Consider the following 20,150-nt stretch of genomic DNA (forward strand, 5'->3'; position numbering starts at 1 on the left):
TTGGAAACAAAGTTGACAAATCGAGCAAAACTGTACCAGCCAAACGATGGAGCTAAACAAATACTTTTTCAAGGCTATCACGGGAAGAAAAACTTGCACCGTCTCAAACAAGACAGACAGACAGACAAAACTAGACTCGATAGACAAAGTGAGATAACCTGGTGAAAGATTTTTGGGTTTTAATTTAACGGATGTGGTTAGTAAATAACCAATTTTATTTTATCTTCTTCATTTTTGTTCCACCTATTTTGACGGGACCCATCCAGTCCCAATCTAATCTCACATCAAACATAGGACAACAAACCATAAGGGTGGTGCCTGATTGGTTTGAGCTTGACTCCAAAGGTTAAAAGTACCAGGAGGTCCCAAGTTCAAATCCAAAGAGAAATAAAAATCCCCTTGTGGCCACGGAGGTTCAAATGCGGTGACTCCGGGTTATCTACAAAACAAGTGGTCGTCCTGGGATTAGTCGGCTCGCATATCCAGGTTAATAAAAAAAAACATAGGACAACAATTTTTCTTCTGTCTACGTCCCATTCCGTCCTACATACCAAACAAAACTAAACCAAAGTCCGGCAAACCGGTTCATTTTAAGTTTCAACATCCACGAAAGAAAGTTTGAGTCGATGCCAAACATAGGAGACCATAGACATGAAAACTGAAAGGTAACAAACATACGCATGGAGCTTCATTAGAGCGCTTGGTTGGGCTTCTGCAATTTTTCTTGTTTTTGTTCTTTCTGTTGATTCTCTTTCTCGATCAATTCAAACACCATCTGCATGTGAATTGAGTTAAGACTATGCTAGAAAGTAAGGATTAATGCGGGTACGGGATTAAGGAAAGAAACGACACAAATGAATATTTAGAAGGAATATGGTAAATATTTTACTGAAGGCGAGTTCAGACAAGAAGGCAGTCAACTTGCAAGAAGTGCAAGAGGGGCCAATCACATGTGATTGAAGAGTAAAATCACATGTGATTGTAGAGTAAAATCCCATGTGATACAAACATGTTGCGTTGACCAACCATGAGCATGCATGAGTTTTCACACGACCATGGTCACGTTGACCCTCGCACCGTCCTTTTGAATGTGTTATATCACATGTGATTTTACTGTAGAATCACATGTGATTCAGCCCTTCCTGCACTTCTCGCAAGATACCTTCAAAGTAGAGAATTTTGTGTACCCAACTCAATATTATCAGTCCATTTTGTAATGATGATACTGCATAAATATATAATTCTAACACAAATCTCTCATGTATATGTCTCTCTTTTTTAATTTCTATTGTTTACTCATATCTAGCTTTTCAAAATTTAGCATATCCGTATTTCTCCCCTTCCACGTACCTTTCACTAGCCAGGATCTTCAAAGAAACAACCGCTCTGCTCTTTACGGTAGAGGTTACAGTCTATGTACATCTTACCCCTCCCCCAAGTGGGATATATTGGGCTCGTTTGGTTTGGTTTATATAACTTAATACAAGTTCCGAAAAGAAAATGGTGCAAATTTATGGGAGAAAAGAAAGTATAGCAGTTTTTATTGGATGGAGATAGTACTATATCCATCCTTCATATGGTAAAAACAAAACATCAAGGGAAAATTTAAGCATTCAGGAAAGTTACTCCTTTGTGACATAAATGTCATCGTTCGAGTCGCTAGAACAACCCCAATGCAAAATGCAAGGAAATGTATGATTATGGAGGATGAGAAGAGATTGAAATTTGATTTATATGTAGGCATGTCCATTGGGATCGACTTTGATAGTTTCACTTGATAGCTTGTAAATATCTAACAATATTTCTATAATATGTTAGATGTAAAGTAAAACCAAATGAGCCCAATATATATCCCACCCAAAGGTGGGGTCTAGGGAGGGTAAGATGTAAAGCAGACCCGATCTCTACCTCAAACAGTAGAGCGGTTGTTTTCGTGAAGATGTCTGGCTAGTGAAAAGTGTGTGAAAGAGAGAAAAGAATGTAAGCTTAAAATTTGAAAAGTTGGATATAAGTTTAACATGCAAATACACGTAAGCTTAAAATTTATACAATGCCATCGGGTATTCAACATATAACTCTAGGTTAGCTATGCAAAACACTCGATAATTAATGCCTCGAGATTGTAGATAGTCCCAAACGAAACTCAAATCGAATAGGTAGGGTCTAGATATTCACATATAAATGTATTGATGAAATTATTAATATCTAAGAACTTAGGGTCTATTTGTTAGCAGCTTAATGAGCTTAATGAGACTCATAGCTTATCTGGTAGAAAGTGGCTTATTCAGTAATCTTCTAAGGGGGAGCTTTATGCAGAAAGCCAAGTTTTTTACAAACATGTCCCTCACAATCAAAGACAAGTTTCTTCTTCTGTCTATTAAAAAACCCTTCCAAACAAAAACTTTCCCAATCTATACAGACAAATTAATCCACATAGACAGTTTTATCCATACAGAACTTAATGGAAAACCAAACATCCCCTTTAGTATAGTTTACCTCGAATATTCAACATTAACATGTCTACCAGTCACAATGTTATTGGACATGATTATAACTTACCATGTTTAACAAAAAAACAAAGAAAGAAGCCGGAGAGGAAATGATCTCTTAGGCACACAAACAATAATGTAACAGAATGATTTTCATTTTTATAATGGTATTAATTTATGCACAATTATATCGTTGTATAAAAATTTGAAGAGAAAATGTAATTTTAAGGCGCGTGTATTGATTAACGAAAGGTGAGATGCATGTGAACTGTGAAATGAATATAATGAGAGGCTGTATACCTTCAAGTAGGTTTCAAACTTCACTTTCGTACCATTGAAATCATTCCTCAGACCATATACGGCTGATGAGTAACTGCAAGATTCCCGACAAGAATAAACTTAGATGAAATTTTTGATAAAAAGAAGGGCATCCAAAGTTTGGTCATGAAACATAAGAGGCGGGAATAATAAATCGTCACCCAGAATGAGATAGCAATGCCAAGGCGTTCGCTATATTCTACTTATATGTGCAAATTTAAATAATGCCATACAAATTACTTGCAGGACATAATTTAAAATTTATAACACATAGATAGCACATAATAACTACAAGGCTTCCAACTAGATCAAGAGTTCATTGTCACGGTAAATTAGGATGAAGTTTTCCTAATCAGAGCAATGGATTATATAACTTCAACCTCCGAAAAGAAAATAAATAGAAAGTAATAGATAAAACACAAAGTTATATTACTCCACCAAATAAAAGGAGGAAAAAGGAAGAAAATAGAAGAACGTAAAAAAAGAGAAGAAAGAACAACGAAAAATAACTGGAAACCGACCAAGGAGGGGAGTGGATACGCTCTGCGGATGATAAGATAAGACAATATACTGTTGCAGTGTTGCTATGAAATTTTTAGGGCTTAAAATAGAATTTGACTCGATTTAGGTAAGTGGGTTTTTTGTTCTCCATTTAATGTTTTATTGGAGTTAATGTGGCTTATAGTGATGTCAAGATTCAGGAAACCACCATTTCGACCTAAATAAACATGGCATCACGAAGAATTATAAGGTGACAGCCATTAAATCCACATCAAGGATAGGGATCATCATGCCAATTGGTCAACGCTAGGATCAGGGATGGACCCAATTCAGAGATATGGCGGCCCGTGCCACTCCGTTGTAGTATTAAAAAAATTAGGGTTGTGAAAAGAGCCACCGTATTAGTTTGTTATGTGCCACCGTATATATTTTGAAACTACAATGAGAACAAGTTTTCTTTGGTACAGTTGGTTTGCAAGACTTTTCTTCCACCTCAGACCCGAGTTTGAATCCTGTTAGCGTCATTTTCTTAGTCAAATGGTGCCATCGTTTGAAAAAAATTATGGGTCCGTCCCTGGTTAGGATGACGTGCAACACGAAGCTGACACCATGGCAATAATGTGACAACTTCACCAAGACTGTCTTCCATCTTCGGTACATCATAAATGACAGAGGAGCACAAGTTGTTCGTCACAAAAAGAAAAAAGATATTACATACAAAGAAATAAATACCATAAAAGGCCGGATCAAAATAGAAATCTTTCTACTTTATTTGGTATAGTAAACTACAAAGGTAAAAAGGTTTTATTCTCAGTCGTCTTAACTGTTGCAACAAAAAGAGATTAGGTTGTTGCATCGTCATTCAGGATAAAGTCACTGATGGGGAAAAAGATTTACGTCTAGATAATCAATACTCAAGTGGATAGATATATGAAGAGGGTGGGGGCGGGTGGCTGTTTATTCTTAAATTCAGTCGATCGTTAAAAATATATCAGGTCCTTACCATACAAATATCTAAATTTACAAGGTGACTCTTGACACTAAGAGGTATATCAAGAAAAAACCTTTTAATTGCATAAAAGAGCTCCCTTACCTTTCCTCATGAAAACCCAGACAAGCATCAATGACAAAAAAAGCGGCCTTCTTCACATTCTGAGCACCCATCCTGCAATATCCAAAAGGGTCCAAGACGTTGCAACAAGTAGCACGAAAATTGAACATCATGCTTAAATTCTAAATCTTGTAATTTGTAATAATTCTATTGAATACACAATTTTGATTATTCAGTATTGATAATTAAGAGCAAGTTTTTGAAATCCATCAGCTATTACCAATCATAGATTTGGTATTGAAGCGTTTCACTAATAGTAACAGAAGAATTTTCTTTCATGGTCCAACCTTTCCAGATGCTATAATATTTTTTCCATCTTTGCTGCTTGCTTCTTTAATTTTTCCTCCTTTATTCTGGTTCTTCTCAAGGGTATAACCCTACGGCCTAAGAGCGTAAAGTGATGGTCCTTTGATGCTTCAAAGGCTTCGGTGATGACATAAATTTTGTGTTTGGTCAGTTGGACATCCTAGAGAGCGTTATGTTGAGGCTGTTACAAGTTAAACATTACAGTGAAAAATCAAGGCCTACGCTAACCAGGAAGTACTAAAGACTTAAGGTTATGGTGGCAGGAATCTAGGATTAGGATCTCCATCCTATACGGATGCGGACAGGGTTTCAGGTGCGAATTTGATCGTTAACATTGTAAGATGCATCATTACTATCTTACCATCCTTATTGTATGATCATACCCATGGGTTGGATTAAGTTGATTTTAAATGAGAGTCACTTCATAAGTTGATATTTGTCTTGCTTAATGAGTATTTGTGTTTTCCACGAAGCATATCTTTTTACGACTAATACACAATCCCAAGGAAATTTGTAAAAGTATAAAATCATGGAAGCCAAGACCCTTTGGTGTAGATAAGAAGTTAAAATAGTTAATTACCAAATACTTCTTGCTTTGATGCTACGAGCTATCTTGGTTGCTTCTAAAAAATTGATCTTGGCACGTTTGCTGCAAATGCAAAGACAGAAGTCAATACTGACAAAGGCAAACAAGAAATAAGAAACTTCAAATGACCATCTGGTTATGAATTTACAAGTTAACCTGTAAGACTCAAGTTCAGAGATCTCCCGATCCACTTCAAGACAGAATACCTCGACTTGTTTACGAAGTTCATCCGCTTTTTCTACACTTTGATAAACTTTAAATTTATCAAACCGGTGGTCTACATCACTCTGCAAATAAGTTAAGACAAATCACCTTGGGCCACATGCAAACTATTATCAAGAGGACTTACAGCAAGGAGAGAACAAATCCAGGGAGAAAGTTTACAGATGTTCTCCCCAGAAGGGCAGCGAAGTAATGATGTCAGCATTAATGAAGCACCAATTTTCAATAATTACTAAGAGCATCTCCAACAAGATTCTTCAAAATTTCTCCAAAAATGGAGAATCAAAGCTTAAAATCTCTACAGAAAATTACATCCAACTCAACAGATTCTCCATTTTGGAGATTACAACATTGATTACATTATTAAAATGTTGTATACATGTAATAAAATATTATTTCTCTCATAAACATTTAACCTCAACTTATTGGGGAGAATATAATAAAAAATTGTTCCTCTCTCATGGTAATCATTTTTGGAGAATTCTCCATATTTGGAGAAATTCACACTCTCTCTCATGCTTTCTTCATTTTGGAGAAAGTTTTGCGGAATCTATTGGAGTAAAAAATTACCCAAAATCTCCATTTTCTTCATTTTGAAGAATCTGTTGGAGATGCTCTAAATACGCAAATATTAAACCTGTTTATGGGAGGAGACCAACTAAAACTCGTAAGCTTTAAAAGGGTTGACATTCATTGATTAAAACCCTGATGTATCAAGGACAGTCCTGGCCCCTTGGGTATAGTGCGCGGACCCAGGATTTCCAATAAGGGTATACACTACCATAACAATTGTTTTTTCAGAAGAGGATGCACTAGAATAACAGTTTTTTATTTTTATTTTTTAAACGCTACCAATTTTTTTCTATGTAGGTCCGCCTCTGCTTGGGTAGCTCCATCCATGGGAATATCAAACCTCTTGGCTGCATCAACTTGTCTAAAAATAATATATATCTAACTTTAAACATGATGGTTCACGATTTATACAAATTCCAAGTAAACCCTCTCGGAAAAGGTCATTTCAAGTAATGGCACTTTTAAGTCCAGAAAGTATGACTCATCCAGATACATTTTTAGTAGGAAGAAGCTATAGATGATGATTCAAAACATTTCAAGATTTAAGATCAGAAAACATAGAATTTAAAATACGAGATCAAAAGAATAGAACAATGGGAGCCTAAAACACATCTAAAAATCAACCCCTTTTGCCACTAACATCGTTCAGAGTGATCTTATATGCAGGTGAAGTTACGATTTTTTACCTCATCATACATACGGTTAATATACCCTTGAAGCAGCAGTTTTTGAATTTCCAAAGACATGTTACCCCAGAATTCCCGAACTCTCTAATTATCTAAAAGCTAGAACGTATGGTGAAGCGATGAAGTGGTTTAAGTGAAATCCCACAACCAGATGAGGTCTCTTGGAATTTTAAGAATTGGGAAATAGCTTTTATCCAGGAAATCCTCAAGTCCTTCTCAAAAGTTACATAAAAATAGAACTTTACAGCCTAATTATATTTTAATGAAATTAAGAAATGGACAAAACTGAGTTGGCATTTGGAATGTCCTTTGATCCGCTCCTCGCAGTAATTACTAGTTACCCAATACCAAAGAAACGAACTCTATTAAGTTGAACGAGTCCATTACCAACAAACAAAGTGATTTAAGTTTAAGCTAACTGTTTAGTTAATTTTTGAGATCCTTTATGAGGTTACATAAGCAATGAGGGAGTGGTAACTAACAAGTAAGAGTATTATATGTCAATTAATTAATTACAAAGGTCCTCTAATGAAAAAGAAACAATAAGAGTCATTATGCATCCTTCCAAATTAAAAACAACCTTTTATGGAAGGTAACATATATGGAAATTTGTGACACTCAAGTGAGGCATGCTTCTTGCATAATATATTGACAAATTACAGAGGTGCCAACATCATATGTAAAATGTGATCCTTCAAACACACAGAAGAAAAAATCGAATGTGGTCTAAGAAGTGCATATCCTGTGGCCATGTGGTAAGCTTCCTCCTCATTCATCCAAATCGCCTCCTCTTTTCTTTCTCCTTGGTCCAGACCATTCTAACTTATATTTTAAGGGATTTTCCTCTATAACTTTTTTCTTTAGAAGTACTCGCCATCATCATCTTTTACAGAATTAGAGTGATTTTCTTTATGCATCCTTCAGTCATTCCAAATTCAAACAACCTCTTTTGAAGGTAGAATTTGTAGGAAATTGTGACACTCAAATGGGGTATGCTTCTTGCATAATATATTGACAATTTACAGGGGTGCCAACTGCCAACGACATAAGTAAAATGTGATACTTCAAATGCAGAGGGGAGGTATCAAATAAATTAAAACTAGTTTGCATAGCTGTTTGCACTGGAAGAAATTCAGGAGGGACTCAAGGGCAGATTAAATGTGTCATTCATCATGATAATCATGGATTTCACATGGTTTAATGGCAAAGATGCTCTACAAAACAATGACAAAATCACAAGTCCTTTTCTCTTTCCATTAGTAAGTAGTAACATCTAACAAACATAAAATATTCAATAAACCTACGAAACTGCCATTTAGTTCATACTTTGGCCCTAGAATTATATCAGAACCTATATCATTATGATTACAGTTGCAATTTTACATATTTCCTCACAAATATGGAAACTTGAGCCATTGGTCAATGGATAACTTGAACTCATACATTTTTAGAGCTTTTATGTTCTATCATAAATAACAAAGAAGAACACTAGCGAAACAGAATACGTATATATCATATCTAGGTGTGTATGTACATACAAGTAAGCAGTTCATCTTACATGTAAAGTCTCTTGTAGTCTATATCTTCAACAAGGTCGCCCAAGTCAAGCACCAGCTCTATTTGAATACTGTTTATAGGATTTTACTCCAATTGGGGCTCCAGGGGAATGGAAGTTGTTCATTCACATAAGGCTGGAAGAATCATCAGGTATATAACTACCCATCAGATGTGTGATTCGAATACCTCCCTCACTGACAATTTAGACTAGATTTCAACCATCCCGATGAATATTTATCTAAGTTCTAAACAAAGTATATTCCTTTTCAATAACGAAAAACCTTATTAAGGTTTCAAACTTTTTATTTCAGTGTGAAATATCAATTCTATTCATATAATGTTTCCTGCTTTCTTCATTAAAAGGAAATTGATTTAGTATTGAGTATGTGATGATCTGTTGAATAACAAACTCGGAGCGTTCATTTTAGATGTATGCTTCTACATTACTTCAAACCCTATTTCCGAGAGGGATATACTGGGTTTGTTTGGTTTGGTTTATTCTACATTATTTTAACATATGATCATTTGTCCTTTTGGGTTACTAATGCATCTATGTAAATGGAATTTAAATCAAATTCAGAACTCACTTGAATGAAAGTATAGAGTGTTTTGATTTTTATGTCGTCCTTTAAGCTATGTACTCAAAACCGGTCATTAACCAACCCTTGGTCCAAAAACTAGGACCGATCCAGACCTAAAGGGTTGGTACGGTTTCGGTGACCGGTTCTCAGTCCTTTTGGTAAATTAGACACAACAAAGATGGGGTTATCTAATTAAGGTACAAAGCAAATTCCTTTTCAAGTGCTAGAACTCTTGCATTTTCAATCTGATATACTGCCAAAAGTAACATGGATCACCCCTAGAATATCATCCAATATCAATGGTAGCTTATCAAAATTACCAAGATAATATAATTCAGATTAGGAAATCCAGATGATCGTCAGGACCCATCTTCCAGCAGCATTTAAGCTTTAATAATTACACGAGCACAAACAAGCCTTAACGAGAAGATTTAAGTAGGAGAAGTATCAGCTAAATAAGTGAAACTAGAGTTCTAGTAAGACAGTGTTTCTTACATAAGCTACTCTAAGCTAGGTCCTGAACTAGACGATCTCCGCAATTTGAATTGGGTTCAAGCACTTTCACCTGTCTAGAAGCATCTCCTGGGTAAGAGTTATTTGGTACAGTACTTAAGGCCTCTTGTACTACTTTCCAGGTAATTTCAGCCATCATCTACCTAATATCATGCCCTTCATCCCGTCCTCTGGGTGCAAAGGAATCCTCATCAGTGTGCAATGAAATGCCTGTCCTGGATGGCTAGATATGATGAAACCACCTTAAACAAAGTTATTGGGCCCAATCTAATTTTCAAAGTCTTTATAACTTGTATCACAAAATCTCCTCAAGAAAATATCAATTCTTAACCTACAAATAATATTAAGCCACTGCTACTTGGTGAAAACAAGTGTCCAATTTACCAAAAGGACCAAGGACGGTCCTGGCACCCATGCCAGCCCTTCAGATCCGTAGCAGTCATAGTTTTCAGACTAGGGGTTGGTTAATGACCGATGGAGTCTGGATAAAGACCAAACTGGCCAAAGGCCAATTTGTGGAGGTCTAGACATCCGGGCTTGCTTCCGTAGAAGCAACAACGGACTTTTTCATAAAAGAAAAAAAAACAAATTAGGGCCCGGGCAGAACCTGTTAGGACCTTTAGTCCCAAATCAGTCCTAGTCTTCAAGCCAAGGACCGTACCGGTCCTTCGCAGGACCAGGATTTTTTTGGCTTAGAGGACCTTTGCATTACCCACTCAGCCTCAATGGTGTCGTGTGAACATACTCTTCAATTCTTTGTGGCTAAACGCTTATAGAACAAGTAAGATACCAAGAGCCACTTCATCCACTCTATTGTTTCCTATGACCAACACCCATATCAATTTCACCACTTCTGTAATCCTTTGCATTTACATAGCTCAAAGGACAAAATAAAAATTAAAACACTCCTTACTTCTAAATTTGACTTAAATTCTATTTACATATATGCATTAGCAACCCAATCTAAAGACATATGATCACATGTTGAAATAATGTAGATATAATGTAGAATAAACCAAAACCAAAGTAAAACATTATATCCGACTCGGAAGTAGAGATTGAAGTAACGAAGAATCATACACTTAAAAAGAACGCTATGAGTTTGTTATACAAAAGATCATCATTCATCAATCATACTCCATACTAAATCATTTGCCTTCGGATGAAGAAAGTGGGAAACCATATATGAATAAGAATTGATATTTCACACTGAAATAAAAAAAAAGATAAAAAGCCATAATTAGGTTTTTCGTCACCGGAATCTCCCCGGAGAATTTCCGGCCGTCGTTATCCGGCTAAATACATAATTACTTTCAGATTCTCCCGGTGCTTTAGCGTAGGAGAGAAGGTCGAACTTCATCAGACGGTTTTAGGGTGGATTGCAGATGGAAATTTGCATTTTACGGATTTTTTGTTTTAAGCCATGTTCGTCAAGCTGATGAACAAATACAAAAAATCAAAAGGAGCATTTTAAAAAATTAGTTAATCATAATTTTTATATTATAAATAAAACAGATATTTAATAATATAATATATTAATATAGATAAAAAAAATCAAAATAATTTATTAAACTTTTTAAAAAAAATTCACATTAATTTATAAATTTAGATAACCATCTTATAATTGTTGTATTTGGTTTTTTAACTAAATATATTAAATAATAATTTTATTTTTATATAACTCACATAAACATTATTTATATTATATTATAAAGCATTTGACAAAAACTCTTGAAAACCATTTTTATGCTTAAAGTACTGTTTATTGATGCATATTACTTAAAATTCAAGGTTATAAACAAACTATGCGTAAGTACAACTTATTAAAGATTCATGTTTGAATTCGTGTAATTAACTGCAGATAATCATAGTCAAATACAAGATAAACATTTCATTTTAAATATAAAAAATCTAAAATATAATCAGGATAATCATTGAGTTCTAACATAATACTTAATTATTATCTTTATATAAAATTATATATTATTAAATTAAAATTAAATTTCTTTGTTACTACACCTAAATTTAAATTATAATTAAAAAATTGAATTAAGAAAATTGCACCAAAACACAATAACTTTTAAAAAGATTAATTTGATACTGATATATATTCTTTTTCAAAATTCTATGATATTTTCAAATTTATATTTTCTTCAAAAATAAAAACATTGTTGTTTTCTCAAAACCACATAAAACCGTATTATATCGACATAAAAAATAAATAAAACGAAACACTGAAATCAATATGTGTCTCGATGCATTGCACGAATACCCATCTAGTTATAATTAAATTAGAATGACTAACATTTTGAACAATTTGGAGTGTCAACACAATATAACACGTGTTTGTTTTCTAAAAATGCAAATGATTGATGTTGTGAACAATCATTTGTCCGTTATTTTTTTCAAGTAAATCATAAAAAAACATATGCTACTTTGAAAAACAACTGTATTTTAAAGCATCAGAGGCTATAAATTCTATTAAATTACATATCTGTGATTATAAATGTTCATGAATGGATAAGCACAGTTCCATTTATAAATTGTACGCATATTCTTATGCCATCTACCTTGTGTAACATCAAGTTGTGTTTGCATCAGATGTAAAGTTTCCTGGTAATCGAATTTAGTTTTATATTGTTAAATATTAATAATTATATTTTATACTCTTATAGTTATAAATTAAATACAAAATTACAAGGGTAAAAAATGTAAATTTAAAAAATAACTCGTATGTATTAATGATATTTAATAATATAATTAAACAAAAAATATTTAATATAAGCTCATTTTGCACGTATTAACGAGATGATTATAATGTTGTAATTCGTAAAAAAAACATAAATTTTACCCGGAAAAAGGAATTTATGCTTAAAATACTCCTTATTTTTACGTAAACTTTTTCTAAAATTATTATTATTTTTATCTGAAAATAAACTTTATACAGTGAGTAGATTTTATGCGTAAAATCCTTCTTTTTTCCTTAAACTTTTCATTCTTTTATGGGAATTTTGAATATTTTTATTTGAAAATAAATTTTACGTAGGATTTTTTTTAGGTATTATTTTTATAAATTTTACGTAGGATTTTTTTTAGGTATTATTTTTATAAATTTTGACTATTTAAGAAAAATGATTTCTAAAAAAATAAAAAATCATTTTAATGAATTCGGATATTTAAATAAATTAAAAAAAGATGAAAAAGGGTGGATCCCCCCATTTTCAGCCGACTTAAATCTTTGCCAGTTTTGGTTGGAGGATGAGAAAGGCAAAGGACAGTGAGATTCGGAGCGACAGTACCCAGAGAGAAAGGGGAAAAAGAAAGGAGTTGCATTCACAACAATCTGCTTTTCCCCTTTCTTTTGATTCTTTTCTTCTCCATTGGGACTGAAATTCGATTCAATATTCATCTGGGTTTGCTTGATTTCTCGATCTTTCGATGCAATTTCAAAGGGCGTTTATGTGTATTTCAGATTCTCAACAATTGGCGACGAAGAACTGAACTGACTTACGAGATCGCAGGAGTTGTGATCGAGGTAAACCATCGTTTGCATTTGATCTTCTTTGGTTGTTGGGGTTGATTTTTGTTCAATCTTTGATTTGATCCCTCAAGATCGGTCCAAATTCAACGTGAAACAACACTACATGTATTGCCCCGAAACTGTTCGACAAAATGTCCGACAGAAATGTGGGTTCTTCGTCTTTCATAGGGTTTCTGTCCATGAAATCATTGCTCGGTCTTTTTTCGATTGCATTAGTGGTGTTCATTTTATCGTGGTTCTTACTCTTGGGCTCCACTGGTCGGTCTCGATTCATCGATCACAATCTTTTACCTCATTCGATGCGTTATGATAATTACATGCAAAAGGCACCAAAAAGAAGTGCACCATTGATGGATCATAAAAAACAAGCAACTCTTAGAGTCTTTATGTACGATTTACCTTCTGAATTCCATTTTGAAATCATAGATTGGAATCCCGAGGGCAAGACGGTATGGCCGGACCTCCGTGTGAAAGTACCTGAATACCCAGGTGGATTGAACTTGCAGCATAGCGTAGCGTACTGGCTTACTCTAGACCTTTTAGCCTCGGAATTCAGTGAAAATGGTGGTCGAATCGCCGTTAGAGTCCATAACTCCAGTGAAGCTGATGTTATATTTGTGCCATTTTTCTCTTCAGTATGTTTCAATCGATATTCAAGGACGAACCCACATCAAAAAACGAACAAAAACAAGGATCTGCAACAGAAATTGGTGAAGTACTTAACGGTTCAACCTGAATGGCAAAGATCCGGTGGCATCGATCATCTAATCGTGGCTCATCATCCCAATAGCTTACTAGATGCCAGAATGCAGCTATGGCCAGCCATGTTCATTCTTTCGGATTTCGGAAGATACCCACCAACTATAGCCAATATCGATAAAGATGTGATTGCACCTTACAAGCATGTCATCAGAAACTATGTCAATGATTCATCTGGTTTCGACAGCCGGCCGATCTTGCTGTTTTTCCAGGGAGCCATTTACCGGAAAGATGGAGGTTTCATCCGCCAAGAAATCTTTTACCTCTTGAAGAAAGAAAAAGACGTTCACTTTGCATTCGGAAGTGTTAAAAAACAAGGTGTTGTTTCAGCTACAAAAGGAATGCGTTTGTCGAAATTCTGTCTTAATATAGCAGGAGACACCCCTTCATCAAATCGCTTGTTTGACGCCATTGCTAGCCACTGCGTTCCTGTGATCATTAGTGACGAAATCGAACTACCCTTTGAAGACATCCTTGATTACTCGGAGTTCTCTGTTTTCGTTCGAACATCGGACGCTTTAAAAGATGAGTTTCTGATCAATTTCATCCGAAGCATCGGGAGAGACGAGTGGACTCAGAAGTGGGCTAAGCTTAAAGAAGTCGAACGCTTTTTTGAGTACCAGTATCCCTCCAAGAACGGCGATGCTGTGCAGATGATATGGCGAGCTGTTTCGAAGAAAGTTCCTATTATAAAGAGGAAGTTACATGCTGCTAAAAGACGGTTTTCTCGATTCGATCAACCTGCTCGTAAGTCCTTCCCATTGCCAAGAAACTTTACATCTTGATACAAATTGATGTTAGAAAATAGAAGATATATAGAAGGTATAAGAAATACAAATAGAATTTTAGATGAAAACTTAGTCATTCGTTCATGAATCATTCACATTCACAGTTCTCTAATTTGATATAATCTGTAGCAATCGATAAAGACTTTGATAGAAATCGGGATTGTGTGGAACACTTTCCGAAAGTAATATTTTGACCCGTTTTCACAATCCCGGTTCTCAGTATTGGTGAAAGTTTTCGATTTGAAAGCTAACATGATGAAAGACATCTTTCTAAACCGAAACCACATTAACCGCAATCGGACTCCTAACTCGGTGAACGTTATTTGCCCACATCAACGACCCAAACTCGAAGCTGCCATTGCTGCTCTTATAAGGTACGAAATCTATCCTGTAAGTCATCTTCTCCCCCGACTTCGAAAACCTCAATACATCAGGATAAACCGAAGCTTTTAGTCCAGTTATTTCTAGTTTTGAATAATAAACTGCGGGGCCTTTACCGATGTAGGTAACCGTCCTGTAAACCGATAAACTTCCAGCCATATAAGCGACACCGATAGACGGATAGTTGAAGTTGTAGGAGGGTGTGGCTGGATTCCGGCAATAAACCGGTGTTCCGGTCAAGTTCTTGAGCTGTGCAAGGCTTGCACCAGTGCTGCAAAGGAGGTTGATGATATCATTGGCGTTGAAATCGTAAACGAGCCCCGGGTCTACGGCTGCAGCCGGATTTACGTGGCCTGATCCGTAATCAAAAGGGGTTGCAGCTGTAGAGTCGTCGTTTCTGATGAAGTTTCGGGTGTTATCGGTGGTGGTTGCCGTCGTCATTATAGCGGATTTTATCATGGCGGGGCTCCAATTCGGGTGAATGGATTTTAATAGCGCTGCGACTGCAGCAACGTGCGGACATGACATAGAAGTGCCTGATATTATGTTGTAATCGATGCTGTTGCCAGCGGTGTTTTCCGTCGCGATAGGTGACCATGCGGCCAAAACGTTCACTCCTGGTGCGGTTATATCCGGCTGCATTCAGAATTTATGATCATCATGTATTAGGATTCAAGCATTTGGTAAAAACTTACTCCCCGTCACCAAAATAAGTGTCCATGATGAAAAGACATTACGCATTTTAGAATTGTGCAAATATTACATTTTTTACTTAACTAAATGACAATTATAACCTTAATAATAAGAGAGTAATGAATTTCTCCATCTCATGATTAAGGGTAAAATTGGAAATTAGATACTTGATTTTGAAAATGGACGTTTGTTTTTGCGATAAACTAAAATAGAACTGTGGACACTTATTCTGTAACGGGAAGAGTAATAGAATGGAAAGATACCAACCTTGATGATGTCGGGAGTTATAATGTTCGGTCCCTTAGAGGAGAAGATGGCCATGGCCGGTGCGGGTTTAGTCCCGACGTGTGTTACCGTTTGGTAGATTCGAGCCATCGGATTCCTGGGATCAGGTATATATCAGAATTATTCTTACAGTACTCGTCGACATTATTTTGTTAGAGTGATTTTCGGTCAGATAATTCAACGATGGATCACCGACGGCTAGATGGAAAAATAAAGTGAAAATAAAAATGTTTTCCGGTCCGTCAGTAATCGGTCGGAAATACTTAAATTCACCAACGGATTACTGATAGCTTTTGGTTCATCGGGAAAAGTTGCCGGCGTGGAATTTTTGTCGGGGATTCATCAGAAACTACCATCAGATATTCGCTGTCGGTGATGCCTTGTTTTCTAGTAGCGTAAGATGTTGTAGTTATTATAAGTTTTTTTTTGCCGGTGGGTCCCACTTTTTTGGGGAAAAAACGTGGAAAAAGTAAACCATTTTGGATGCTATGAAATCTCTTGGAATAAAGAATGCGTGATCTGGGAACTCACTTTTGGGTGTTCATGTACGATTGAAGCTCTATGGCTTCTGCTTGACCGATTAAAACGCTAGAAACTACAGCTTGAAACAAGACGTATTTCGCGACAGGATCGACGAGGATCATCCCGGCACCACCACCTTCTTTTATGGCAATCGCTTTCTCTTTTCTATCATCGATTAACGTCTCGAGCATACATACGACGATCTTCCCCTTGATCAAGATCGGATCCATCGTATTTCTCTTGCAAAAGCTAGGTAAGAGAAGTCGGAAACATCAGTAAGTTGGTTCAATTCCGACAAACCAAGCGTCACGAAAACGGAATGCAGCCAATTTTGGTTCGGACATCTTGTTTATTGTTTTCCATGACGATCTTGGTTCGAAAAACATCACACTACAACAAAATGGGTACTTTAGGACGTCCGTACGTCATCGGATGTCTTAATAGAGTACATGATAAGATTTTTAAGTTTTAAGACAAACAATCGTGTGTGTATAATGATGTTACAATAAGTTAGTATCAAGTTAAGTGATATGAAAAGTTCTAAAGACAAAATGTCGAGACCTGCATATGCTTCATATACTTCATCTACATTCAACTATCTTTATTTACCTTTTTTTATCACCACTGCCAAAAGTTTAACAAATTAATGTGTAAAAGCTCGTGAAAATGACTTAAAAGTGAAGATAATTTTGAAAAATAAAGTTAGATGTCACCATAACTCTTATTCTCAAACGATCTCTCGTCTAAGGTTAATAAGACAAAGTTATTTATTGTACCCTATTAGATTGTCCAATTTTGTTAATTAAACTTGTCATGTCGATTAACTTCATTCTAACAATTTAATGTAACGTTATTCTATAGGATTCAAAGATATTGCTCTTATAGATATTGCTCGTGCGATACTGTAGTGTGCATCTCGTTCTAAAGTGCATAACATAAAATGTCAATCATGTTTCATTTTTGTCTCCTTTTTGTCCATCCTGATGCTAGTTGTATACCCATACAATGTGGCTGAGTGTAAATTTTGAACAGATACCTATGATTAGTAGATGATGTTGGACGAGAATCTTTCTCATAGTCATCGGTATAATTTTTCCAAGACTAATGGAGTTGCAAGTGGGCCTAGACACCATGGTTGTTAAAATGACTAAAATGACTATGGCTAATTTCAGAGTTTTTTAATAGTATAATTGAATAAAAAAATATTCAATATTGAACTCATTTTAAAGATACTGACGAGACGGTTATCATATTATAGTTTGTAAAAATATAAATGTAATTTTTAATGCATTTTAGTTTCTAATGACGTCCCCAAAAGCCCATTTTCCTGTTGTGTCACAAAATGTCATTACGATGAAATTGCATCGATGGACGTTTCTGGTACTATTTTTTTGCGACATATTTTCATCGTAACGATTTTGCGAGGTCTTTGTTATGCTTATGACCGTAGTTAGATTTATTGCAATTGCTGAGTTCATTAGAGTACCTTGCATTTCTAGAGGGGATTCCTGAAGCTGCAGTAACGCTACCGGTTATCAAACCGTATTGTTTCCCTTGATCCGGAGTCGTATTTACACCAAAACCCTTCAATTGTTTCAAATTTCCGAGAACTACGTACGACGGAAAATCACGATCCATTGTGCTAGCACCGACTGTGAGGATCCACGGAGCGACATTGCTCGCCGTACGTGGCAAAAAACTATTCCCAGCCGACGCACATACGACAATACCTTTCTCAAACGCGTGAAATGCTCCAATTGAGATCGCATCCTGAAAATAGATTGGTTGGGGAGGGAGTGGACCAAGAGATAGAGAGATGAGGTCGACACCGTCATGAATCGCGTCATCCATAGCTGCGAGAATGTCGGCATCTTCGCAATCGTCAAACCAACAAGCTTTGTAGATGGAAAGTCGAGCATTTGGTACGCCTCCTGTTGCCGTGCCAGAGCCTAACCCGTATAGACTGGCGTTGGAGACCTTCGATCCGGCTATTGTTGATGACGTGTGAGTACCGTGGCCCTGACTGTCTCGTGCTGATCGAAAGAAAGTGACGTTGGAGTTCTCGAGAGGTCCATTTACCGCTTCGAATCCTTTTGAGTAGTATCGGGCTCCTATAATCTTCCTGCAAAAGACCATCCGAAACAAATGGAATCGGGCAATAAGATCTACACAGTCATTGGTCCAACGGTGCTTGAGTTACCAGTAGAGTCTAACATCATAGGAGGTCAATAGTTCAAACATCACCAAAGACGAATTGGGTGCATGAGTTTTGTTGTATATAAATATTATATACATTAAAAAAAGTTAAATGCGTTAACGCAGAATAACAATAAATACCGTTATTTGCTATGACAATTCAAGCATCACCAAATATGAGAATCTGAGTGAGTTTTGTTGTATATAAATATTAGAGAAAATTACGTTTTTGTTCTTGTGGTTTATTGAAAATTTCTATTTTTGTCCCATGTGTTTTTTAAATTACAATTTTCATCCTCATTATTTATAATTCATTATTGTTTTCATCCTTATGATTTATACTTTATCTTTTTTCATCCATGTCGTTTACAATTCATTTCTATTTTAATCCCTTGTACTTAAAAGTAGTGGTTAGCATCAGGGACGGAAATAGAAACAAATTTCCAAACCATAGGGACTAAAAATGTAATTTATTCTAAATATTATATACTTAACTGGATTTTTTTGAAATGGTGTTCCGGGCTATATCCAGACTTTATCGATTTTTACCATTCTTAAAAAATTGATGGTTTCCTTGACGATAAAATTACCCTCAAAATCTTTTTTTTTGAAGGACGTTCCACAGTCCAAGTTATGCCTGGACTAATCCCGACAAATTATGACCGCAAGAAATCAACCATGATGAACTCAGTCACCACACTTGTTGCGTACGTTTGGAACCGAACCTAGGCAAATGGAATATTCCAGCACATCACACATCACCGGATCTTAACCACTACGCCACAACCCTTGTGGTTACCCTCGAAATCTCAATGGAAGCAGCGTGGAAGAAACCAAGGGTAACGTTACTTACCCGTTGCAGTTAGATCTTGAGAAATTCTGACCCGATACACATTCTCCGTTGAACTTGGCCGACACTGGTCCGAGCCCGTAATCATGAAAGCTTTCGGACTCCGGCCAGACGCCTAATTGAGCATAATTTTGCATAAGAAGTAAAAATTTGTTGATAATTATAAGGAAGTATATAATGTAGTAAGTGTTTGTAACAAGTACCAGTATCAATGACACCAACAATTGCATCTGATTTGACATCTGAAGGAAGTTTGTTATATTGCTGAATGGAATCCAGTCCTAAGAATCTCCATGAGTTAGTTGTATGCAATCGATTCAGCTTGCTCTCGAAAACCGAAACAACGGCTTCATTTTCTGTCGTATAAATCAAATCATAAGCTGTTTAGAATACCGTTGGTAATGATCTAATGACTTCGAATATATATATATATATATATATATATATATATATATATATATATATATGGGCATATTCAAGGAAGAACTGAGTTGTTTGTGATAACTGTGAGAACCAATATTAATCACAAATCAATAGATAAATTAGGAAATTTATAAATTTGGTAATTTTAAATTAAAATCTTAATGCAAGGATATTTTTGGTATTTTAAAACTCTCCTCTCTTCTCTCTCCGGCCACCGTTCTCCGGCCTCCGGCCACCATCCTCCGGTGATACCAATATGATACCACTGT

General features: G+C 35.7%; 3 protein-coding genes across 3 annotated transcripts in view; 1 reads left to right on the plus strand and 2 right to left on the minus strand.

The window, feature by feature from the left end:
• Positions 1-508: 508 nt before the first annotated feature.
• On the minus strand, positions 509-12,987 carry LOC112520154 (histidine-containing phosphotransfer protein 2-like). The gene is made up of 7 exons (XM_025128454.1): positions 12,955-12,987; positions 10,700-10,738; positions 5,468-5,598; positions 5,306-5,374; positions 4,402-4,473; positions 2,790-2,862; positions 509-775 (listed from the first exon to the last, which is right to left on the minus strand). The coding sequence occupies exons 1-7, from the start codon at positions 12,985-12,987 to the stop codon at positions 692-694; spliced, it is 501 nt and encodes a 166-aa protein (XP_024984222.1). The 3' UTR covers positions 509-691.
• On the plus strand, positions 12,710-15,129 carry LOC112520506 (probable arabinosyltransferase ARAD1). Its single transcript, XM_025128951.1, has 3 exons — positions 12,710-14,490; positions 14,884-14,905; positions 15,037-15,129. Exons 1-3 carry the CDS (start codon positions 13,116-13,118, stop codon positions 15,038-15,040), a joined length of 1,401 nt encoding a protein of 466 aa, XP_024984719.1. The 5' UTR covers positions 12,710-13,115; the 3' UTR covers positions 15,041-15,129.
• Positions 15,130-17,816: 2,687 nt separating this feature from the next.
• LOC112520155 (subtilisin-like protease SBT3.3) overlaps positions 17,817-20,150 on the minus strand; it is a 4,985-nt gene continuing 2,651 nt past the window's right edge. Inside the window, exons 4-6 of the mRNA XM_025128455.1 lie at positions 19,662-19,814; positions 19,462-19,573; positions 17,817-18,534 (exon numbers count right to left, since the gene is read on the minus strand). Coding sequence (XP_024984223.1) covers positions 17,817-18,534; positions 19,462-19,573; positions 19,662-19,814 — 983 coding nt within the window. The remainder of the gene's footprint in view (positions 18,535-19,461; positions 19,574-19,661; positions 19,815-20,150) is intronic.

Source organism: Cynara cardunculus (assembly GCF_001531365.2).
Source record: "Cynara cardunculus var. scolymus isolate 2C chromosome LG 10, CcrdV1, whole genome shotgun sequence".
Classification (NCBI taxonomy): domain Eukaryota; kingdom Viridiplantae; phylum Streptophyta; class Magnoliopsida; order Asterales; family Asteraceae; genus Cynara; species Cynara cardunculus.